Source organism: Zingiber officinale, chromosome 1A, assembly GCF_018446385.1.
Source record: "Zingiber officinale cultivar Zhangliang chromosome 1A, Zo_v1.1, whole genome shotgun sequence".
NCBI lineage: Eukaryota > Viridiplantae > Streptophyta > Magnoliopsida > Zingiberales > Zingiberaceae > Zingiber > Zingiber officinale.
In genome coordinates this window covers 31,103,984-31,129,026 of record NC_055987.1, presented here as the reverse complement: position 1 = coordinate 31,129,026, position 25,043 = coordinate 31,103,984, and the positions used below count along the sequence as shown (strand labels likewise).

Genomic DNA, 25,043 nt, shown 5'->3' with positions numbered 1-25,043 from the left:
GTATGAAAAGATAAGTCAAGAATGTGTCTCTAACACTATATCTTCACAAAGCGTGCGAATTCTTGACATAATAGTAGAAACTTTCATAGTACGATTTACCTGTTGATCATGCTATGTTGTTGATAGCACTACCTTCCAGAAGGATATGACAAGATACGGAAGAGATTCCACTGTTTAGCGAGCAAGTGAGCCGCTCGGGCGGGATTCCTTGCATGGTCGCTCGAGGTTGTTACTCTACGTAATCCTTCGATTCAGTAGATTGTTTCTTGCACGATCGGATAGTTGATCCGATCGATCTAGCATTCACTCAGTCATAGTTATGAGTATTGTTCTCACTATAATGATCCTCGGACGAATGATTTACTTAGACAAATCTCCAAGCTAATCGGACCCACTCGGTAGTTGATACCGACTGGGCTAACTTTAGTGAGACCGTCGATTTCCTACCATCACTTTAAATTTGACCTCCACATCCACCGTATTTTCTAACTCACACTTAAAACTTCGGCATTTAACTTAACCACACTAGAAGGTTTCGGAATTAATTTTAGGACAAACGAAAAGCTGACACTGTTTCCCACCATTTTTGTCATTGGACCATGGAATTCATACCTAGCTAGCTCGCACTAAAACTTCGGCATGTTACTTAACCGCTAGTATATTTGACCATTTCCGTCATTGGACCATGAAATTCATGGCTAGCTCACACCATCAATCGATATAATTAGTGTTTTGTGATAAAGAAAGATGTCAATTGTGATGAGGAGGCCACCCAAGTTAAGTCACCATTACTTGAAGCTTTTGGGTTGGATCCAGACTGGTCTTTTCTTATGAACAATCACGTCTGCCATCACAATCTCTTCTGTCCTTTACTTGTTAGAGGCCTTTGGCAAATGAGTCGGTGGCTCCATGCCACTTTCCCACTGCTGCCTTGGACTTTCAGATAAGCAAGGTTTTGGTGAAATTGAAGTTGCAAAAAGTTTGGTAAATGATAATTTTAATATAACGAAAACGACTTGACTTAAGGCTGCCGAGTATGAAAAGATTAGATCTTGTTTACAATATCTTGACTCCATCTATTTCTCAAGTGGATATACAAGGACACCTAGATCTTACAATTACAAACACTGAGAAAGGCTGTTGAAAAATCTATTTCTCATGTGAGGTCATGCACTAGAAACACATACTGCATGGGTTCACAACTAAAGAGAATCGACAGATTTGCTATCCATTATCGAAATAAATAAAGCAAGCACTAGTTTATTCAAGCCACATTCAAACATGATACAGAAGAGTAAACTTTAGTTGTAAACAAGCTAAGTGATCCACATGCATAATTTATTAATCCCATCAAAATACCTCACACTCACTTCATAGACTGATCCTTTCTTCTACAGCTCCAGCACCAAATCTGCAAGCTCATAGTAAACTAGCACTGCATCAATGGCAGAATCAGAAGAATTAATACTCGCATGGATTTGTGTATATACTTACATTCTGCATCTGTCTTGATCCAGTGCCCTCTGTTGTTCTTGCCACTCGAAGCCGATGATGGAGCATTGGAGAAGTTGGAGATGGAACTGTTTTCTTTCCTGATCGTCGCCTTTGAAGTGGAGATTTTCTCAGTTTTACGGGCAGTCTTTGAAGGTTTCTTAGACATGATGGAGCTCTCGGGGTGCACTTTTTTGTGGAACAATTGAAGGATCTGATTGAAACATGGAAATACGAAGAGATTGCTAGCTAGCTCTGTAGCTTGAAGCATGTAATTAATTGCATGGAAATCTCGCGCCGTACCTTTTGAAACTTCTTCTCCATGGTCGAGCCGTTAAATGCATTAGCGCCGTCGACCGGCGATCCTTTCCTTCCCCGCTGCTTCGTCGGCTTTTTCTTGGTCAAACACATCTCAGGCGCGGTCAGCTTGCCTTCCCCGTCGTCGCCTCCGGCGAACTTGGCTTCCCCTTCCTCGGTGATCCGGCTCATCATGAACAGCTCCCCCAGGGAGGCCCGCCTTTCCTTCCGCGAGCCACCAGCCGCCTCCGCCTCCATCAGCACCGTCTCCGCCGCCTCGACGGGTAAACCGAAGAGGAACCCCTGGAGCGGACACGCCGCCGCGCCGGCGTGGCTCGAGCGAGCGGAGGACATCCGGCCTCCGGCCTTCTCTTCCTCCGCCGTCAGCACCTTCTCCAGCTCCTCGCTCACCATGATCAGGTCCGTCTCGGTCGTCGCCTCCGCCTCCTTCTCCGCAATGGCCTCCAGAGCCGCAGGGATCGCGACGACCGCGACCTGCAAAGGCTTGCCGTCGACCTGCTCGGTCACCGCCAACTCCTCCATCTCCTCTTCCTCCCTCTTCTCCTCGATCGGCCCCGTCCCTACTCCCAGGGTTCCGATAGTGAGCAGTCCCTCGAAAAACTCCTCCGCAATCGGATCCTCCCCGCCGCCGCCGCCGCCGCCGCCGCCGCAGTCATCGAGAGCCTCAACGTGGAGGCGAAGACTTCTCGCCTTCAAAGGGTCATAATGGAAGCGGCGGCGGTTGAGGTCGAGGTCCAGTGACGGACGTCCGGAGTGGCGATTACAAGTGCCGCCTGCGACGCATGTAGACGATCGAACATCCGTCAGCCCAAAAATCGATCCACCACAACCAGCAACTAGCAACCGGCGACCGTACGCACGCAAGTGCAAGGCGTACGGTTAATCAACTAAGATTTTAACGCTCAAGGAAACATTAATAATCAATATACGGAAATGCGTACCGGCCGCGCCTCCCGAGTCCTTCAACTCCTCGCCGCCGTTCTGCCGGAACTTCCGATGCATCCAACCCAGCAGCTGTACAACAGCAATAACACGAACCATTCACCAGCACAGATGTTTACAAATTAAATTACAAGGTAATTAAGGTAGAAACACGACATATCGTTCACTACCATTGCAAGATAATTAGAATATTGAAGAAGAAGATGCGTACGTACCTTCATCTTGACTGGCTGATATATCTCTTCGGATTGGAAGGGAACAAGAACGAGGAAGGAAATATATAGCAGCAAGCGAGAGGAATGGGAATGGGCATTAATGGTAGGCGAGCCTTCGACGGTGAGGGCTCCATGTTTGGCGTGAAGGATGAAGGTAAACAACTTTACAAGAGTAGTAAAGGAAACGTCGGCATGCAATTGAATTGACTATCGAAATGTTCCCGCGGACGCAAAATATATAGTTGGTGCATTATCTTTCCTAAGCAAAGGATAACTGTATTAAGGATAAAATAGTCTTATCAGGGTAATAGATGATTAAAATATGAGATATTATTATATAAAATTTTGAGTTTAAACATGGCTCGTATGAACATATCTTTTTATATATCTTGGTCATATGTAATAATGGTTAATAATTATTCATAATTTATCTCATCTGTTTTGACCTAGGTACAGGTTGGCAGGGATGCTAGGAGAGCGAATCACTTTTTGCTATATGTATAAAGGATAAAATAGCCCTGTGATTTGTGTTTTTATATTTTATTATGAGAATATTTATATTGGACGTTTAGGGTGAGCAATATTATTTTTAACAAGTACAAAATGTCTCACTATGCGTCTGACCTCCCCATGTAAAGGATCGCTGCTCTGAGACAAATTCCCCTCCGGATTTACCCCTTACAAAGAGTACTGTGGGACCGCCCTAGAGGGGTCATTAAGAGCATCCACATCAATTTCTCTATAATATCTTTAAAATTTAAGATAAATCATAAACTTTATTAAATTTAGATAATCATTTTCACAGCACACTACATCAGCTAATCTAAAATTTCTATTATCTTTATTTTATTATCTTTTCTTCTATTTTTTTATTATTTTTTTCTCTCCCTATGTAATATTTACTTTTCATTATCTAATCCATTGCCTTTATTTTTCTTTCTCTCAAATTAAATAATATTTTAATATTTAGGAAATGAATTTCATTCCTTAAATTTAGAGAAGTACTATTCATAAAATTTAAATTTAGGAAATTATTAGGATAGTTGATGCAAAGATTAATTTTACGTAAAATATATTCAAGGTAAATTTTGTGTTTAGTGAAGTTGATGTGAATGCTCTATAGTGACAACTTCACCTTTTACTCTAATACTGAATGACGGTGTGCTCTCGGAACAATGATGCATCGGTAGAGCACCTTCTCAGTTTCCCAAGGATCTAAGAATCGAGTCCTAGTTTTATCAAATTAATGGATCAATTTCTCTTAATGGACGGTTGACCTAAGAACATTGGCTGATGGATTATCCACTGCGAGCATTTTCTGATTTATCTTGGTGGTCCATGGGAAACTTCCATGAAATCAGGTTGGTCACCCCAGGATTGGTCAACATAAATAAGATACCTAGTGTCAATTAAAAAATAATAAAATAAATAAAACTACATAATGATGGTGTGCCCTAGGGAAATGAAGCAATGGCAGGGCGCTCTCTCAGTTTCTCATATATCTAAGGATCGAGTCTTAACTATTTCCTATGTATCTAAGGATAAAGTCTCAGCTTCAATAAATTAAGAGATGAATTTCTTTTAATAGTTGACTTAACAAAGCTGGGTTGATGGGTCATTCGCTGTGAGTACTTTCCAATTTATCTTGGTAGCCAGTGGAAAAACTTCCATGGGATCAGACTGCTCACCGCAGGATTAGTCGACGTAAGTTAAAACCTAATGTCAACTAAAAAAAATTGAATGATGGTGTTCTCCTCATCTCTACTTTCTTTCGGAACTGTAATTGTATTCGTCTTTCGAGTGGTTGAGTGTCAAAATCTTGCGGATCAACATGAGTCGAGGGTACAACATGGTTGACCTATTTGACAGTCAAGTCAGTACTGATCTAGATATTGCTCAAGGGAGAAGAGTGACCTCCGTACGAGAGAAAAAAAATCAACTTGTTACTTACCATCGTCGACCTTATATAGTTGACAAATGAGGGAGGATGACCATGTGGGATGCCACACGAGCCCCATAGAAACATCACCCCGCCCATAGTTTGTAGAATCGCGATCCTACGCAGGATCGATTTAGGGTCAGGATCGGATCGGTCAGGATCGGATCGTAGAATCGTACGATCCTACCAAAAACCCTTAAAATCTTATTATACATGATTAATAATTAGAAAAAATACCTAAAAATCTCATTTACATATAAATAAATAACTAATTTTGTATATATATGCAATCATTTACACTAACACCTCAAATTATATTACTACATGTACAAATTTAAATTAATTTATAATTCAACTATTATTCTCTTATAGTAATAATATTTATATTTTCATATCATAAAATGATTAAAATATAAAATTTCTATTAATACAATAATAATAACACATTCAATGTAATAAATATTTTCTTAGTTTATAAGATAATTCAATTTACAGGCCACCTAACGTATATAATAGAAGCTATTGAATCCTTTGATTCAAATATGAACGCCGGAAATAATCTTCTAAAGACTGGTTGATGTCACACAATACTAGATAATAGGCATCCAAAAACTCATTATTTTGAGGAAAATAAATGACAGGATATTATTGATAAAAAACTAACTAAAAATAGTTAAACATATGTTTAAATAATTTAAACCCCTAATAAGATGAAAAAAAGATAATAAAAAAAAAGATAAAATCTCCTAGACATCTGAAAAGGATTTAAATGATATTTTTTGGCTTTGAAATAGGGTGGTTAAGGATAAACTTTGAAATTTATTAAAGATCTCTGAACGAGCTTTGATTTGATATATTATAGGCCCCATGGTTCAATCCGAGTCAAAAGTTATGACCTCTCAAAGCTTCTACCGATCCTGCTCCGATTCTGCTCCGATTCTGCTCCAATCCTACCGATTCTGTTCCGATCCTACCGATCCTACCGATCCTGCTGCGATTCTACTGCAAAACTCGATTCTGCACGATCCTGGATCGATTTTGGGTTTCCGGATCGTAGAATCGTACGATCCTACGATCCGGATCGCGATTTTGCAAACTATGACCCCGCCCATCAGAAGTATGGAGGAAGGTAAGGTGTCAGGGATGATAATGATTGGGTTGTACATATTATTGTTACAGTTAGCACTAATAATCAAACTCAGATTTTTGATATATGATAAATGATTAAAATTAGATGTTGTGCTTTCTAACCTATTTACTAAGTATACAGGACTGAAAGACTTGATGGAGCCTAACACCAGACTGAAATCTAATTAAGTTGATAACTGGCATAGGAAGATCAGATAGCTTGATATCTGGTAGGAATTCCAGTTAGGTCTGTCGGATCTGACAATTGGATGAAGTTCAGATAGGGCATCTGACAGAAAGACCTGGTGGGTCAAAATTCAAGCAAGTTGACAAATGATAAGGTAAGCACTGGAGGAGAGTGACCCAGTGAGGATGTGTTTCTAATTGAGGGAATAGTAGGTGTTAGTCAAACCTATGGGTTTAGTAAAATCTGAAGTCAGGATTGGACAGCTCCAAAACTATCAAAATATCTATTTGTTCATATTATGCTTATTGTGCTAACTCTGTGGTGTAACAAAGTGAAAGCTTGAAAAAGAGGTTCCAGGCACCCGGAGGTCTAAGCGCTTGGATTGCCCCAAACCCATCTACTTGTGTAGATGAGTTAGCGCACTCCGATTGGCAGTGCATGTCAGCGTCCAGGCGCCTAAGAGTGGTCCAGGCGCTTAGGAGTGGATAGAGACTACCGGATAAAGCTTTAACGAGGTACAGCCATCTCAGTGATCTAGGCACTCGGAGGTGGTTCAGGCACCCGGCGGTGGATAATCCAGCGATGAAGCAGGATCTAATAACCTTAGTCCAGACACTCGGGATGGTCCAGGCGCCCGAAACCGCCTATAAAAGGAGCTTCAAATAGTAGCCTCAAACATCAATTTTCTATAACCCTTCTACGCTTATTCTTGATAGTTCGGTTGCTCTAAGCTTGTGTTGTTGCTGTATTGCTACTCGACTACATCCAACCATTGCCGACAAATTGACGCCAACACCCAAGCTAATAATTTCCTGATCCTTGTGTTGGTAACGCTTATTTTCAGTTATTTACATTATTACAAGGAAGTATAAGTTGTTATACTTTCTTATTCATGTTCTTAATTTATAATCAATTCTTTGATAGTGGATTACTCATCAAAAAGGTCCAAATGACCTAGGTTTTGGAGTACGAGTTGTCGAAGGCTCCAAACCATTAAAATTAAACATGTGTTATTTTCTTTCTTATTTTATATTTTCTTCTGCTATGCAATTAGTTTTTTTTTTAAAAGAAAAGAACGATTTTAAAATCACGTGATTCACTCCCCCCCCCCCCCCCTCCGCCCCTCATCTAATTAAACCTAATTAAACTCCGACAATGATTGGGTTGTACATATGACACGATTGGCCTGTTAATCGAGTGTCATATTTTGCATGGGTCGCTTCACTAGGTCGGTGCTGTGTTTATCAGGAATTGTCAGAGATTGAGGTCAAAGAAGATTCTTCCTCATCTAGATCATTATGAGCCGGGGGTGTAAATAAGTCAAGCCGAGCCAAACTTTGTGATGTTTACACTTATTTGATAAGGTAATCAAGCCGAGTCAAGCCGAGCCTAAAATAAACCAAGCCATTAAAATGATTACTCAAGCATAGCTTGATTTCTTTTTTATGAGCTTGAGCTTAGTTCGTTTAAATATTATCAAGCTCTCAATTCAAGCTTGTTTGATTAGTTATTGAACTTAATAATATAAATTTATTTTTTAATTTTAAAAGTTTTGTTTATTTATTTAGCAAGTTGAAAAGAATTTTATTGATGAACATGGTTCCCGAACATTGCTCATGAATATTGTTCACGAATATTAATGAGCTGAATACATATGTATTCAAGCTTATTAGTTTAGTTAAACGGGTTGTTCAAACTTGTTCATTTAATTGATCTTGTGTATATTTAATGAACATAAATAACATCTTACCAAGCCGAATACTAAGATTGTTCATAAACGTTTAGTTTATTTACATCTCTACTCTATGGTCGACCGAAAGGCCAGAGTCTATTGGAACCTTTAGAGGGCATCGTGTTGGATCGAGATCCACGTGAGAGGGGGTGAATCATGTGATTTTCAAAAATCTTATCTTTTTGATTTTGAAATCAAAGTATGCAATGGAAAGAAAACACAAAAGTAAAAGCAAGTAAAAGACACGATTTGATTTTTACTTGGTTCGGAGCCTTCGGCACTCCTACTCCAAGACCCAGGTCCCACAGACCCATCAATAGGTAATCCACTAAAAATCATTTCTAGAACCACCAAAAGAGGAGATTGAATACACAAGAATCGGAAAAGTGTAACAACCTACACTTTCCGTTTGCAGAAATTAAGTACAAAGCTTAAGTTTTTATTACCAAATGCTTTTGTAGATGGTCAGCTTGAGCTCGGTATTTGGAAGGCTTTTCGGCGGTAGTCAAGTGTAGTATAGTCATAACAGGATAGTAGTAGGAAGTCGAAACAGTCAGAAAGTCGGTCAAACGCGTAGAAGCTCGTATCGAAGTTCTGTTTTGAAGCTTGGTCGAGACACCCATTTAAAGGGTGTGGAAGGCACCTTCCGTAGCCTTAAAGGTGCCTCCAACATGTTAAATCTAATCCCGAACTCATTGCTCCTTATCTTTGACGAAGTTTGAATTTTATCCCTTAGAAGGCGCTTTCCATAGCACTGAAGACGCTTTCTATGAATAATACGAAGGCGCCTTCCCATGCTTAAAGGCATCTCGAGTACTGTTCACCCAAGACTTTTTTGCGCCTTTTGCCCTGCAAGTTAGGTTAGTCTAATACGACAACATCTAACTTGTAAAACAAAGTTAGCACAGTAAAAATATGATTAATTTATGGCTTAGACCCTGTCTTCCAGACTAGGATCTAGTCAGGGTCTTAATTTATATTTCTGAAATGAAACTAAATTGAACTGACGCCTACTATCCCCTTAATCGAGACGTGTCCTCACTTAGTCACTCTCTTCTAGTGACTTACCTTCACTTACCTGTCAAACATCTAGTCCTCCAAACAGTCAAACCTGTTTGGACTTTCTCTGGTCTTGCTTAGTATCTGACCAAGCTGATCTACTAAGACTTTCCTGCAACACTGAGTTATCATAATAGATAAAATAATAAAGTAAAATAGTGTTAACATATTTCAGGATTCATGACTAGACTTCTCTCTTCCAAACATCAAGTCCTGTTTTAATCAACCCTTGGTCAAAAACTGACCAGACTTAGGTATATTGTCAAACATCGAAACCCTAGAGGTTAATTGCACCAACAATCTCCCCCTTTTTATGTTTGATAATTTTCTTAAGTTTGAATTTCTCTAAGGGTTCTATCTCAAAGTTTGAGAGATTTGAAAAGTTTGGGAGATTTAGAAACATTTTTAACTTTTCTAACTTAAGATTAACTTTTCTAATTTAAGATTACTCTCCTCTTTTGGCACACATCAAAAAGATATAAACTTGAGGTTAACCTCCATTAGGTTTTACACCAACAATACCATTTGAAAAACATAGTTAAGTGTTTCAAACAAAATTTTTAAAGCATAATTTTCTATAGTAGTTGCTAAGGGGACATTCAAAATAATTTTTTTAAAGTGGTGTTGTAGACTAATTTTTAAAGTTAGTTTTTGAGATAATTTTTGATAGTTAATTTTCAAACTATTTTATAAAAAAACTCTTTAAGTATTTTTCAAAAACATGTTGCAAATGCTTTTCATAAATTTTATAGGAACTTTTAAAAATATTTTTCAAAATATTTTTAAAGAAATTTTTCAAAGCAATATTTCAAATTTTAGAAACTAAGAGTTTTACAAAAGAGTATTTCTTAAAAGATTTCGAAAGTAATTTTTAAAAATAATTTTTTAAACACTGTTTCAAAGGTTTACCAAATTGATTTTTGAAAGAATTTTAAAAATTGTATTCAATCTTTCAATCAAGACCCCCCTCAACTTGACACATTCATAGGAATCCTTGTTAACCACAAGAAAAACTTCCCATGTATCTGAAGAAGGATCCAAACCACAACATTACCTTAAAGGCAAAAACAAACAAATGAGACACTAAATCTTCTCTCGACGATGACAAAACGACGCTCGTGATAAGAAAATTTTAAAAATTATTTAAATCTAATGGATTTAATTAAGTGCAGGATAAAAAAAGAAGAAGAAAAATAAGGTGCTATCACTGTGATGAAGAAAGGTACGTGAAAGATAACTGTTCTAAATTAAAGAGTAAAGACAAGAACAAGAAGCCAGCTCGACCCAAGTATAATCTAAAGGCAGTGTGGGACGAAACGTCGTCCGAATCGGAGATCGAAGCCCTCATCGAATTTACGCTAGTGGCAAGCCACCAAGAAGATGAAGACGAAGCAAGCTCATCCAAAATGAGTATCGAGAGCATTGATGAACGGAGAGCGACATCAGAAGAAAGTAGTACTTCAGGGAGAGCTTCAGATGACGGGATCGACAAGGTATGTCAGACACGATCTCTACATCCAGATAAAATGTTTAAATTTATAAAAATATTATCGAAAAGTTGTTGTAAGTTAGAAAAAGAAAATAAGGAATTAAAATCAAACTTAGCTAAATCATGTCGATTAGAAGATTTTGATAAAATGATGTTGGAAAATGATAAATTGAAAATAGAAATAGAAAATTTAAAAAATCATGCATGATCACATATTACAAGATATAATAGTTTAAATTGTCACTTTAGATATCACAAGAGTCAAATTAGAAAATTATCAAAGAAATATATACCTAAGAAATTTTAATTAACACAGTAGGAAGGAGCCTATATTGGGTGTCAAAATCATATTTGGATTAAATTTTAAAATCAGGGCTTTCAGAGAGAAAATTAAATGTTTAATTTCTTTAAGAGGTTTTGTCTAGAAAATAGTTGTTGTTCCAATAACCAAGAAGGCCTAATGCCTCGCCACAGCTTAGAAACCAATTACTAGGGCTGTAAACAAGCCGAGTCGAGCTGAGCTTTGGGGTGTTCTAGCTTATTTGATAAGTTGAAATGAGTGTTCAAGCTTGGCTTGGTTTATTTTTTATGAGCTTGAGCTTGTTTGAAGCTTAGCTTGAGCTTGGTTCATTTAGATGTTATCAAGCTCTCAATTCAAGCTTGGCTTGAGCTTGGTTTGAGCTTGACTTGAGTTTGGCTCGAGCTTGGTTTGTTTAGATGTTATCAAGCTCTCAATTCAAGCTTGTTTGATTATTTGAAACTTTTAATTGTTTGATTGGTTATTAAGATTAATAATTTAAATTTATTTATTTATTTATTTTATTTTATTTTTTATTTAGTATATTTAAAAGAGTTTTATTAATAAATATAGTTCATGAACATTTTTCACAAACGTTATTCACGAACATTGTTCACGAACGTTAACGAGTTGAACACATATGTGTTCAAGCTTATTTGTTTAGCTTAACGAGTTGTTCAAGCTTGTTTGTTTAATTAATCTTGTGTATATTGAACAAACATAAACAAGCTCTTACCAAGCCGAACACCAAGTTTGTTCACGAACGCTTGGTTCATTTACATCCTACCAATTACTGAAATCAATGTAATTAATCAACTGTTAAGCATTTAATTATAATGCTTTCATTGTTTGTCAAAATGCTATTAGAAATAACTAAGAAATTAATTTTTTTCATTGAAATTATTTTTTCCGACTTAATTTTGCAAATTTATTTATAAAACCAGAATTTTTGAAGTTTACAGTTTCATTTTTTTATGTAATTCCCTTAGACTTTCAATTTAGATTTTTTTTCTTTCAAAGTTATTTTTACATACCCTGTTTTTATTATGATCAAAGGGGGAGTGAGTCTAGGAGAGGGTAGTACAAAATTTTTTTGTGTATTTATAAAAAAAAATTCTTCGAAATTTTTTTTATAACTATTATTTATTTGTAGTTTACCCTAACTTAACTTGGGTTTGATCACATCAAAAAGGAGGAGATTGTTGGTACCCTATGATAGTTTTTTATGTGATCAATCAAGTCAGGTTATGCCAGGTTAGTATTTAATCTCTGTGTCTAAGTGTGCAGGAGCTTAGGAACACAGGAAGTCAAGCGAGAGACTCAGCTAGCGAGAAGGATGGCACGAGAGAGCTGACGGGCTCAGTGCGTTAGAGGGACGAGGTGCTGCGGAAGAGTACATCAGCAAACAAGAATGATGCTCACAGTGGTCCAAGGGACGAGAAGCCGGGAGGAAGACTGCTCGAGGAGAAGGTCAGAAAATAGGTTAGGGTGAGCCATATTCTGGTTAGCCAAAATCATCCAAACGAGCGGAGCAGTGGAAGAGCCAAAGGAGAAGTTTGGAGCTCAGTAGTAGCTGTTGGAGGTGCCTTCAATGGATTGAAGGCACCCTCACAACTTTCTAGTGGAAGGCGCCTTCAAGCACTTGAAGGTGCTTTCAAGCCTTCATGGAAGGCGCCTTCAACTGGATAAATTTTACTGTTGGCAAAGGATAAAAACTTTATCCCTTGTTGCCTCGCTAGAGGCGCCTTCCAGTATGTTGGAGGTGCCTTCCAACCTAGGATAAGATTTTCTAGGGACTATAAAAAGACCTTTGAACCTAGGAAATAAAACACAATACCTGTAATTGAATCCTCTTGAGTTTTGTTATGTAATTGAGTGTGTTAACTGCTGTAAAGAGGCTTCTCCGCTGAAGGAGAGATTAGTGCACTTTCAACTTCTTTGGATTAACAACCTCCCCAGTTTAACCAAGTAAATCCCTCGTGCCTCTTCTTTTATCTATTATTTTTATTTATGCAAGTGATCATTTTAATTAAGATATAAAAGTTCGAGGAACGTTCAATTTTTGATTGCAGGGCTATTCACACTCCTCTAGCCGGCCGCCCAAGGGTTTGACATATTTCTCCAAATATCTCCCCTCTCAAATATGCCACATTGGAGGGGATATTTCTGAGATGATTAAAAATCACCGGGCACAAACTTGTATCCGATGATTTCTCTTTTGTGGGGCCCACCAAAAGATGGGCTACCATATCTTTTCTTTTTCTTTTCTTTTTTTTTAAAAAATTTAATTAGCGTTTTTGGACCTTTTTGGAGACTAAAAATTTTTTAAAAAAAATCTAAACCGAACGTTGGAAAAAAAATCAAAATTGAACGTTAATCAACATTCATTTTTTCCAAACGTTGGGCAACATTCATTTCCCCCCTATATATGCATTGTTCCTTTCATCTATTTTCATCAATTCCACATTCATTGCATACAAAAAATTTAGAGAGAAATGAATAAAAATTTTGGTCATTATTTTAGGAATTTGTTTAACTTTCCAAATATCGACGAAAATTCTAGTGAAGAGAGTTCTCAAGTTCGTCCTAATTTCCTCAATCCTCAATTTCCATTTCCTACTCAACACCTACCAAATTTCCAACCTTTTTCATACCCACCACCATATTACCTTAATTTTCAAAGTTATCTAAATTCTTTGAATGGTGACCCTCGAGCTCTGTTTTAAATATATCCTCTAGAATATTGGCTAAGTAGTCAATATTTCATGCAAGCCTCATCTCATGGAATTAATCTGCTCCAATCACCGGAGATTCAATCAAATGAATTGAGACGAGCTAATGTTGATGCAACTGATAGTGATAAAGGTACAGAAATACCTTATGCAGTCCCCGATTCACAATTTCCTCTATTCTTATCTAAAATAGGGTCCAACAATATTATTCTCAATCAATCACTAGAGATGGGCAACAAATCAATTGAAGATCATAACAAGCGAACAGTGGACAGTAGTAGATGATAAGCTCCTTGTAGCGGCCTATACAATTATGAGTGAAGATTCGCTAGCTGGTAATGCCCAGAAGAGTAAGTCTTTTTGGAAACGGATGGTGACATACTATAATACCAATAGAGATAAAGGAGCTAAAAAGAGAACTGCGGGTAAAGCAAAATCACATTAGGCTTAGCTAAAAAAGACCGTGAATAGATATAATGAAATCTACAATAAATGGTATAATGATCGACCAAGCGGATGGAGTGACGAGAATTTGATGGCGCGAGCTTATGAAGAATACAAGAGTACTTTTAAAACTACTTTCCAATATGAACATGTGTGGAAGATCGTGAAAGATAGTCCGATGTATGCTCCTCAATCCTCAGAGCAACGGACTACAAAGAAAGTAAGAACATTAGAATCATCAAGTGCACATATTGACTTTCTAATCCTAACACAACTGTTGATCTAGTTGATAGAGAAGTCCAATCTCGTCCAATAGGAAAGAAGGCAACAAAGAGGAAAGGTAAAGAAAGAGTAAGCCTAATTGATGAATTTAATCACGTTGTGTAACAGTCAATGACACATTTGGAAGAGTATAATAATAAGAAGAAAGTGGATCAACTCATCCAAACACATCAACTTTTCATAATAGACACACGAGGCATGACAGATGACCGATTTCAAAATCATTTAGCGATATGTAAGCAGTTGAAGAAAAAAATGTACATATAGTTAATTTCTATGATTTATTTTATTCGTTCCTTGTTTATTTTATTAATTGTAGTTTGTAATTTCTATGGTTTATCATTATGTATTTTATTAATTTAATATGATTTACACCTCTATATTTCAATTTCAAATTTGTAAAACATTTGTCTTCATATAAAGTAGTATTTTTCTTAAATTTATATGTCTTTTATTATATTTTTTTTCTTAAAATTAAATGTAAGTTAATAAAATGATCGTAAATCTATAAATATTTGGTTGGTGAGATATTTGATGGTGGAATTAGGGATATTCGAGAGTTCATATTTAATAGGTGAGATTTATAAATATTTGATTGGTGTGATATTTTATTATAAGATTTAAGATATTTGAATAATAAAATATTTAAAAAATATGTGAAAATGAATACTAAATATTATATTTAGGAGAAATATTTAGTAAAGAAGAAGATGCCGATTTAAATGTTATGTAAATGTTTATTTTTAAGTCGGATTGAATAGTAAATTCAATAAAGTTCTATTTAAAAAGTAGATGATTACTAAAGGTCGAGAAAACCTCCCTGCCAAGAGCGCCCCCCAATTAGGTGAGCAGAGCGGAAAGTAGGACCAGTCGAGGACGGAGAAGAGAGCGACGGTCTAACCAGATTCATCATCAGGCTATGTACATCAAGTTGCAGGTAGTTGTTGCGCAAAGAGAGGACAACACCTCTCAACCTCTAAATCGCGAAAGAAGAGGAAGAGAAAAAAAAAAGATTGCGTGAAACAACAAGACAAAGATGCACAAAAGGAGAGCAAACACGAGGAAGGAGAAAAAGAAGAGAAAAAAAGAGTTACCGTGGTTCGGCGATTTGCCTACTCCACAAAACGACCGAAGCTTTATTAGAATTCTCTCTACACAAGAGAATCACATCTAATGAATCTTGTGTTTTATTGTTGTACAATAGGCTTACAATAGTCCTTATAAATAATGTTAAACCCCAGACCCGATAAAATCGTAACAGAATTTTATTATGAAAAATCACAACAAAATTCTGTTATATAAAATCTTAACAGAATTTTATTATGAAAAATCTTAACAGACTTTTCTTTCATAACATCCCTCATATTAACCTTTATCCAAATATGAGCCACCCCTCAACAATCTCCACCTTGGCGAATATTCACCCATTCGAAGAACACGAGTATCTGAACAAAACTCCATCTGGATCTTTGGGTATGGGCTTCCTTCTTCTAGCATCTAGAGATATGGATCAAGTTCAAGCAATGTTTAAACTTTTCTGTTGTCACTGGCTTTATTAGCATATCTGCAGCATTGTCTGCAGTGTGAACTTTCTCTAGTTGAATTTTCCCAGAAGAAATCAACTCTATGATCTTATGAAACCTCACATCAATGTGCTTGGTTCTCGCTTGATACACTTGATTCTTCGCTAAATAGATAGCACTCTGACTATCGAATAACAACTTGATTTCACCTTGCTGAACATCCAGTTCTCTGACCAACCCTGTAAGCCATAAAGCTTCCTTCGCTACTTCAGCTGCTGCCATGTACTCGGACTCCGTAGTAGACAATGCAACAATAGATTGTATCATAGATTTCCAACAAATAGGTCCTCCTGCCATAGTGAACACGTATCCTGTAGTAGACCTCCTGTTATCTAAATCTCCTACATAGTCTGCATCTACGTATTCAACAACTGAAGGATCTTCCTGTTGTCTATTGAATATGATGTCTTAATCAGTTGTATTTCTCAAGTATATGAAAATTCATTTCACTGCATCCCAATGCGGTCGACCAGGATTTGAGAGAAACTTGCTCATCATACTAGCTGCTTGTGCCAAATCTGGTCTTGTGCAAACCATGACATACATCAGACAACCAATTGCACTGGCATAAGGAACCTTTGACATCTCTTGGATCTCGTCATCCATCTTTGGACACTGTGTACTGGATAACTTGAAGTGATGCGTCAGGGGTGTGCTTACCGACTTTGCATTCTTCATGTTGAACCTATCCAGCACCTTCTTCATATAGCTACGTTGAGACAACCATAATTTCCCTGCAGCTCTATCCCTGTGAATCTCCATCCCAAGAATCTTCTTTGTCTCTCCCAAATTTTTCATGTCAAATTCCTTGCTCAGTAGTCTTTTCAATTTGTCAACCTCTTTCATCTTCTTCGCAACAATGAGCATGTCATCTATGTATAGTAGTAAGAAAATCAGTGATTCATCTTCAAGGCTCTTCACATATATACAGGAGTCATACTCACATCTCCTATATTCGTTTTGAATCATGCATGAATCAAAACGTTTGTACCATTGCCTAGGAGATTGTTTTAATCCATAGAGCGATTTCTTCAACTTGCAAACCAACCGCTCTTGTCCGGGCTGATTAAATCCCTCGGGTTGTGACATAAAAATCTGCTCCTCCAAATATCCATGAAGAAATGTCGTCTTCACATCCATTTGCTCAAGATACAAATCGTGATGTGCTACTAAAGTTAACACCGCTCTAATTGACGTATGTCTTACCACGGGAGAGAAAATTTCTTCATAGTCAATCCCCTTTCTCTGTAAATACCCCTTTGCTACCAACCGAGCCTTAAACTTCACTTCTTCTCCCTTTGACATTGCTTCTTTCTTCTTGAATATCCACTTGCACCCTATAGTTTTCTCTCCTTCAGGAAGTTCCATTAGATCCCACGTTTGGTTCTTATGCAACGACTCCATCTCCTCTGCCATAGCACCTGTCCACCTGTCCTTCTCAGAGCTATGTATCGCCTCCTGAAAAGATGTAGGGTCTCCGCTACTAGTGATAAGTGCATAAGATACCAAGTCTTCGAATCTGTATCTAGTGGGTGGTTTTACGACTCGTCTCATTCTACCACTAGCTATAGTGTGATGCTCCGTGTGCTCTGAGCTAGAATCATCAGAGTCATGAGTCTCTAGCTCCACCCGCAAAATATCTTTCTCCATATTACTTTATGGTGTTTCCTTTCCTTCTTCCTAAGTACGCTGTAACATGACTTTCTTGTCAAACACCACATCTCTGCTGATCACCACCTTGTTTGCCTTAGGATCCCAAAGCTTGAAGCCTTTAACTCCTTTTTGATACCTCGGAAATATGCACTGCTTTGACTTCGCATCCAGCTTTGATCTTTCCTCACTAGATATATGCATATAGGTTGGACATCCAAAAACTCGAAAATGAGAGTAATCTACTTGATTCTCTGTCCATACTTTCTCTGATACTTTGCCTTCTAATGCTGCCATTGGTGATCTATTAATGAGATAACATGTCATGTTAACCGCTTCCGCCCATAAATTCTTTGCAAGCCCTGCATTCAGCCTAAGACATCTTGTCTTCTCAATGATTGTCCTGTTCAACCTTTTCGCTACCCCGTTCTGCTGAGGTGTTCTGCGAATCGAGAAATGACTCATTATCCCATACTGCTCACAAAATTCTTGAAACTTTGAATCCATGTACTCAGTCTCATTATCTAACCTAAGGCATTTAATCTTCCTTCTGGTCTGATTCTCCACTTCAGTTTTCCACAATTTAAACTTTGCAAAAGTTTCTAACTTGTGACGCATAAAGTATACCCAAACATTTCATGAGAAATTATCAGTAAAACTCACAAAATACAAGTGTCCTCCACGTGATGCTACACTGGCTGGTCCCCAGAGATCCGTATGTACGTAGTCCAGAATCCCCTCTATCTTATTTGCTACCGTTTTGAATTGCACTTTGCTCTGTTTCCCAAGAACACAGAATTTGCAGAATTCAAGCTTGCACGTCTTGACACCCTTCAACAAATCTCTCTTGTGAAATTCTAGCATCCTACGTTCACTCATATGCCCTAGCCGCATATGTCATAAGACAGTACTATCTGATTTAGACTCCACCGAAGCGACTCCACCTACAACTGTAGTCCCTATCAACTTGTAGATGTTTCCTGCTACCTTTTGTCCTTTCATTACCGTCAAAGCTCCCTTGCTGACCTTCATTATCCCGCTCACTGATTTGTAATTACAACCAATATCATCCAGTATGCTTAGTGAGATCAAGTTCTTCCTTAGCTCTGGTATATATCTGACATCACATAAAGTTCTGATCACACCATCAAACATCTTGATTCTAACATTCCCTATGCCGATAACTTTACATGACGCATCGTTTCCCATCAACACTGAACCACAATCCACTGCCCTATAGGTGTCAAACCAATTCTTGTTTGGAGTCATGTGATATGAACATGCAGTCTAAAATCCATGCATCCGTCAGCTGCTCCGAACTTGACATAACTGATAGCATATCTCCATCACCGCTCTCTGAATTTTCTTCTTCAACTATGTTTGTAGACTTTGCCGAACTACTTTTGTTCTCTGCAACATATTTCTTTATCTCTAGACAATCTCTTTTGATATGACCTTTGCCTCCATATTTGTAGCATGTGATCACCTTCTTCCTTCTCAATTTAGAACGAGTCTTGTTGTTGTCACCCAATCCATATCGAGATTTGCTCCTACCACGCTCTTGGTTGTTATTTACCACAAGTCCTTCTCCTTGAGAAATTTCATAGCTTGCTTTCTTCCTTTGGTGAAAACCTAACAACACACTTGTGATCTCCTCTAATTTAAGAGTTTCCTTACCCCATATCAAAGTAGTAACCAAATTCTCGTACGTAGGAGATGAAGGTAGAGAATTCAACAACATCAACGCCTTGTCTTCGTCTTCGATCTTCACATCAACTCACTTCAGATCACTTACAATCTGATTGAATACATTGATGTGTTGGCTTAGATCGGTTTCTTCTGTCATCTTCAGCCCGAATAATTTCTGCTTGAGATACAGCTTGTTTGTCAATGATTTTGACATGTACCGGCTTTCCAGCTTTTGCCAAACTGTCACCGATGACTCCTCGTCCATGACATGGTATATCACGTCATCCGTAAGACAAAGCATGATTGTTGCTACTGCCTTTGCCTGAATTTCTTCCCAATCTGATCTCTCCATGCTTTCCGATTTTCTCCGATTTTCTGTCTCCTAGTGCTTTCACCATGCCTTGTTGCACCAACAAGTCCTTGACCCTTCTCTGCCAAAATCCAAAGTTTCTGGTTCCGTCAAACTTCACCATATCAAATTTCGCAGAAGTTGTCCCCGACATGTTGAAGAAATCCGTCAAAAAACCTGTAGTTCTGATACCACTTGTTGCGCAAAGAGAGAGCAACACCTATCAACCTCTAAACCGCGGAAGAAAAGGAAGAGAGAGAAAAAGATTGCGCGGAACAACAAAACAAAGACGCACAAAAGGAGAGCAAACACGAGGAAGGAGAAAAAGAAGAGAATAAAAGAGTTATCGTGGTTCGGCGACTTGCCTACTCCGTAAAACGGCTGAAGTTTTATTAGAATTCTCTCTACACAAGAGAATCAAATCAAATGAATCTTGTGTTTTGTTGTTGTACAATAAACTTACAATAATCCCTGTAAATAATGCTAAACCCCAGATCCGATAAAATCGTAACAAAATTTTATTATGAAAAATCACAACAAAATTCTGTTATATAAAATCTTAACAGATTTTTTTTCATAACATCCCTCATATTAACCTTTATTTAAATATGAGTCACCCCTCTATTTAAAAAGTAGATGATTACTAGAGGTCGAGAAAACCTCCCTGCCAAGAACACCCCCAATTAGGTGAGCAAGCAGAGTAGAAAGTTGGATCAGTCGAGGACGGAGAAGAGAGCGACGGTCTAACCGGATTCATCATCAGGCTACGTACATCAAGTTGCAGGTAGCAAGTAATAATAATACTACTAAAAGTAAAGAACAGGGTTGCATGCATTCTCCAGTCGCCAGTGGGAATCAAAGCCCTGTTCACTGGCTACTCTAAAATTATTACAAAAGCCAGAAACATCAGGCCAGAGAGAAGTCCGCTTATGACTTGCTCGCTAGCAGAGAAGACAAAAACTAGAATGTTCGCTTCACAGGAAAGTAAAGGAAGGTCGTCTCGTCTCCCACTCCATCGAAAGGAATGGAAGCTCTTCAGGTTCATTCACGATGCACCCTTTTTTTTATAATTTCTTGCAAGAGGACAGCTGCGGGCGTCTCTTTGTGCGTATTCAATTTCAATCAAGTCGCGACCCACACAGAGACGCATGTATGCAGCCAAATCATGTAGCGACGACTAAGGGAAAGAAGGTCTACAGATTTCATGCTTTGGCTGCTTCTGTGGGTTTATTCTTATCCAGGAATCGAAGTGTTCGGTGGATGAACATGGGCGGCCACGCTTCTGCTACTTTGATTTGGAAATCTTAACATTTAATATAATAAAGAAAATCCAACATAGAGTCATTTGAGATATGTAACATAAAATTTTTACTTATTTGAAAGTGAGTGCAATTGGAGGATGCAAAGAAGTAGATATGAATTTGAAGCCATTAAAGAAGGATAACAGTATGCCAAGTGGAAGGATTGAAATCTATCATTTCAATATATTATCAAAGTCTGAAATCTCCCGACAATGTTTCATTTCTATACTTCATATTTTCTCCTTTAACTTTCAATCAAAATAGTATCATTCAATCAAAGACTGAAACTCTACACAATTTGAGAGTTTTAACCTTAATACTAAAATTTTAGTTAATTTTTATAAAAGTCCTATTTACATCCATCCATGTATTATCTTACCTAATATTCTATTAAATAATCTTTATCGAACTTCCAAAGTTGTGATTGATACATAGTTTATAGACACAGTTTGTTTCTTACTCCATGAGCAAGATTCACATGGATATCTTTCAATGACAAAGCCAGGTTGTTTTGGCTGAGACAAATAAATTTTATCATTACCCAACATTAACAATATCGAAGACGTCGTCGGTCTATCTTCTGCTCTTTCTTGAACACACAAGAGGCCGATGTTTATACACCTCAAAACTTCAGCAACAGGAAATAGGCCCATTGATTCATCAACCGAGTCTATGGCCTTTTCTTCTCTCCATAGACTCCACATCTGTAAACATTGTATCGTTACAACTTATTGACAAATAAGCTTAAATTAAAGTTAATCAAGATCTAGCTTTACAAACTTACAAAATCTATAACATTGAGGTGTTGTGTAGAATGGCCAAATTCATTATTCTTTTTGCCACTAATGATCTCAAGCATCAATACTCCAAAACTGAAAATATCAGACTTCATGGAGAAAGCTCCATTTTTAATATATTCCGGAGACATATATCCACTGTCAAAATGAAAAGCAAACGGCAACTTTGTTAAGTTTAAAAGAGAAATGATATACTAATGAGAATTGTAAAAATATATATACATATGCACGTACTATGTTCCAACAACCCTCTTAGTTTCTCCGATTGTTTCATCTCCACTAAATAGTTTTGCCATTCCAAAATCAGAGATTTTGGGATTCAAATCTTCATCCAGAAGGATATTGCTTGCTTTCAAATCTCTATGAACAATTCTTAATCGAGAATCATGATGGAGATAGTGAAGACCTCGAGCAATCTCGACAATGATACGGGAACGTGCCTCCCAATCCAACAATTTACGCTTAGTTTCACCTGAGTGCAAATTTACAATTTTACTAATGCCATCAAACAATCCAAAATTTGACTAGACATGAAGTAGAAGTCCCAACTTACTAAATAAGAAGGTGTCTAAGCTTCCATTGGGCATGTACTCATATATCAACATCTTTTCATCACCTTCCATGCAACAACCCAGAAGGCGAACAAGATTGCGATGTTGTAGCTTAGCAATCAATATCACTTCGTTTTTGAACTCTTGTATGCCTTGCAATGAGGTCTCTGATAGTCTCTTCACAGCTATTTGTTGCTGCTCCCCTAACTTCCCCTGCAATCATAAAGGATTTACTCCTAATTAGTTAGCAATTAGAACACTCCTAGCCTTTTAATTAATGGATTAAGCTTAATGATGCAACATGCCTTCTAGACTGGACCAAATCCACCCTCTCCGAGTTTATTATCAATGGAGAAATCACAGGTGGCTGCTGCTACGGTGCCAAAGTCAAACAATGGAAGGTCAAAGTCTTCTCCTGTAACTTGGTTGACCTGCAATTCTGCGTAGAAATGAAATGCAATTTGACTTCAGTAAAAATAACATTAATTAACATTTTTGTGGATATAATTGATACTAATTACTTCTCTTCCTGCTGACGCAGAGGCCGCCGACGACCCCAAGAAAGATTAGAATTGTCAACGCCGTCGCAGAAGTGGCCGCTATGATGATGGCGCGTTTTCGACCACGACGAGAACGGTTTGATTCTAAGGCTGTAACAAAAATCGAAAAAAGTAATTAGATTTGTTTAGACGATCGATAAATATTTCGTGAAGAGTTTGTTAATTACGTACCTTGATCGAGATCGGCGGCGGATAACCGGACATAGAGATCCTGCCCTAATCCGTCGTTGAACAGTTTGATATCGGTGAGGTCGGTGGTCCACAGTATGCATCCGCTGCCACCGCCGGTGATGTTGGCCCTCGCGTAGGCGGTGCACGAGCAAGTCCCCAAGCACCACGCCTCACAGTCGTCCAGACTGATGTCCGTGCTCCGGTTAACCATCGATCTCGACGTGTCCGGCAGCTTCACGTTGCTCTGTTTCCAGAACCTGTCCGTCCCGTTGACGCAATCCAATTCCGTCTTCCTCGTGCAGCCGTCTGAGGTGTTGGTCATGAGCTGCCAGGCGGTGGGGTTCTTGGGATCGAACCCCTGCAGGCACCGGCACGCCGGCCACCAGTTGGGGTAGCAGAGAGCGTTGGGGCCGCAGGAGGAGACGGCGTCGCACGGGTCCCCCGGCACGTACCCACGCGACGTCCACAACTGGTTCTCGTCGGTCCACGCGAGGCCTTCCACCTCCCCCGACGGATGGATGATGATCCGGCGAAGCAGAGAGGAATTCACAGAGGAGTAGTAGTGAACGACTTCGTCTTGGTCGATTATGAAGTTGTTTTCTACGAAATTTTTCGACTCCATTCCGGGGACTCCGCTAAAGAAGACGCCGTTCCATGGCCCCGCGCGCCAGTAGGGTTGCCCCCCGCGCCGCCACCCGAATTCTTGAGGGACGCCGCGCAAGTCGATGCCCAAGATGCAGCTGCCCGGCGACGGGTCGCTCTCGCTCGTCCAGGCCGTCAGGTTGCGGTTCAGCAGGGTCCTTAGGTCCCAACCGATCTTCATGCCCGGGAGTAGTGTGTCCGTCGGAAAGTCGAAGCTCTGCCACGCGAAGTCACCGGCGGACGACTCATCGGTGGCTTCTCGGACGACCAAGTTCCCGGTGTCTAGGAGCTGCGCGACGGGATTAGCGAGGACCTTCGCGCTCTGCGTCGACCAAAGGACGGTCGAGTTGTCGTCCCCGAAGATGATCAGCGTTCCGTTCTCCGTTAGAGAGAGATGGCCGGCGCCGTTGGTGAGCGGGCGCTGGCGGTTGGCGACCCACACGACAGTGAAGGCGGAGATGCTGTTGTACCATATTCCGACGTAGCGGCGGTTGCCGTCGGTGCCATCAGGGCTGAAGAAGCCCAACTTGAACTTCTGGCCGGAGGAGACCAAGGATGCTGCGGCGCCGTCGGAGAAAAGCTGGGAGGGGACTAACGTGTCTGTCGGAGAGGAGATGGGAAAGAGAGCAGCTATTACATTGAGGAAGAGAAGGAGCAGAGTTTGTCTGACCATGGTCAAGAACAAGAACTTGCATGTTTAGCGATGAACTACAAAATTTTAATTATAGATTTTGAACAGTGGATGTATATATAATTTCATAGCGGATGAGAACTTCTGCAGCTTAAGGATTGGTCATACGAACTCTTGATCTTTGCTCAAAGTCAAGATCGTACCGACCACGAAAGTCTTCTTTGAATCGGGAAAATGTCAAAGGATTATTGGAATTTGATCTAATCGGAAAGGGATGACGCGCCGGACATATAATATTACTGAAAATCTGAAGAAGACCTCCAACCGGAAAAAATGTTGCGAATTAGGGGTTTTGAGTGCTTTCTTCCTCTCTGTACACACGAAAAAGAGATCCTATATAATATTAGAGCGAGAATCAAGGAAGAAATCCCTAGTATAGATTATCCGATGCTCAAATCAATACAATGGACTAGCAAAAATGAAAACGATGAATAGTAGTTCTATAGCAAATATATATGTGTGCCTCTGAGAGCGTACTTGACCAACAGAGAGAACCTTCTCTTTTTATATCACCTCTCATAATTTTTGTAATAATGAGATGTTAAAGAATATTGGTTGTCAGAAACTATCATGTATGGAAGTATACAATCTGGAAGATGTGCAGTCACCTTCTAAGGAATCTTCTATTAACAGTGTCTGAACCATTTTTTATAACTTACATCATTAATGAAGTGGTTGAGAGAATATGTTATCATAACGTGTTAGCTAATAGAAGGTGTAGAGTCACCTTTGAGGAATATTCCACTGGATGAGTATATTGTAACAGAAGAATATTCTTTGATAAATAATTGGCATTCTTTAAT

At 38.7% G+C, this 25,043-nt stretch overlaps 3 protein-coding genes across 4 annotated transcripts; all 3 read right to left on the bottom strand.

The window, feature by feature from the left end:
- Positions 1 to 1,203: 1,203 nt before the first annotated feature.
- LOC122001868 (protein LAZY 1-like) lies at positions 1,204 to 3,143 on the bottom strand. Of its 2 annotated transcripts, none has more exons than XM_042556843.1 (5): positions 2,967 to 3,143; positions 2,751 to 2,823; positions 1,795 to 2,645; positions 1,495 to 1,705; positions 1,204 to 1,411 (listed from the first exon to the last, which is right to left on the bottom strand). In XM_042556843.1, exons 1-5 carry the CDS (start codon positions 2,970 to 2,972, stop codon positions 1,392 to 1,394), a joined length of 1,161 nt encoding a protein of 386 aa, XP_042412777.1. In that variant the 5' UTR covers positions 2,973 to 3,143; the 3' UTR covers positions 1,204 to 1,391. The 2 variants fall into 2 exon arrangements, with proteins under 2 accessions (XP_042412777.1, XP_042412784.1); XM_042556850.1 differs by having other exon boundaries at positions 1,795 to 2,582; positions 2,967 to 3,136.
- Positions 3,144 to 19,487: 16,344 nt separating this feature from the next.
- LOC121997257 (cysteine-rich receptor-like protein kinase 25) lies at positions 19,488 to 22,248 on the bottom strand. The gene is made up of 6 exons (XM_042551584.1): positions 22,179 to 22,248; positions 21,860 to 22,097; positions 21,613 to 21,763; positions 21,450 to 21,532; positions 21,289 to 21,343; positions 19,488 to 19,628 (listed from the first exon to the last, which is right to left on the bottom strand). Exons 1-6 carry the CDS (start codon positions 22,246 to 22,248, stop codon positions 19,488 to 19,490), a joined length of 738 nt encoding a protein of 245 aa, XP_042407518.1.
- LOC122022644 (S-locus-specific glycoprotein S13-like) lies at positions 21,033 to 24,384 on the bottom strand. The gene is made up of 7 exons (XM_042580689.1): positions 22,908 to 24,384; positions 22,698 to 22,826; positions 22,482 to 22,615; positions 22,179 to 22,389; positions 21,860 to 22,097; positions 21,613 to 21,763; positions 21,033 to 21,532 (listed from the first exon to the last, which is right to left on the bottom strand). The coding sequence occupies exons 1-3, from the start codon at positions 24,220 to 24,222 to the stop codon at positions 22,485 to 22,487; spliced, it is 1,575 nt and encodes a 524-aa protein (XP_042436623.1). The 5' UTR covers positions 24,223 to 24,384; the 3' UTR covers positions 21,033 to 21,532; positions 21,613 to 21,763; positions 21,860 to 22,097; positions 22,179 to 22,389; positions 22,482 to 22,484.
- Positions 24,385 to 25,043: the final 659 nt, after the last annotated feature.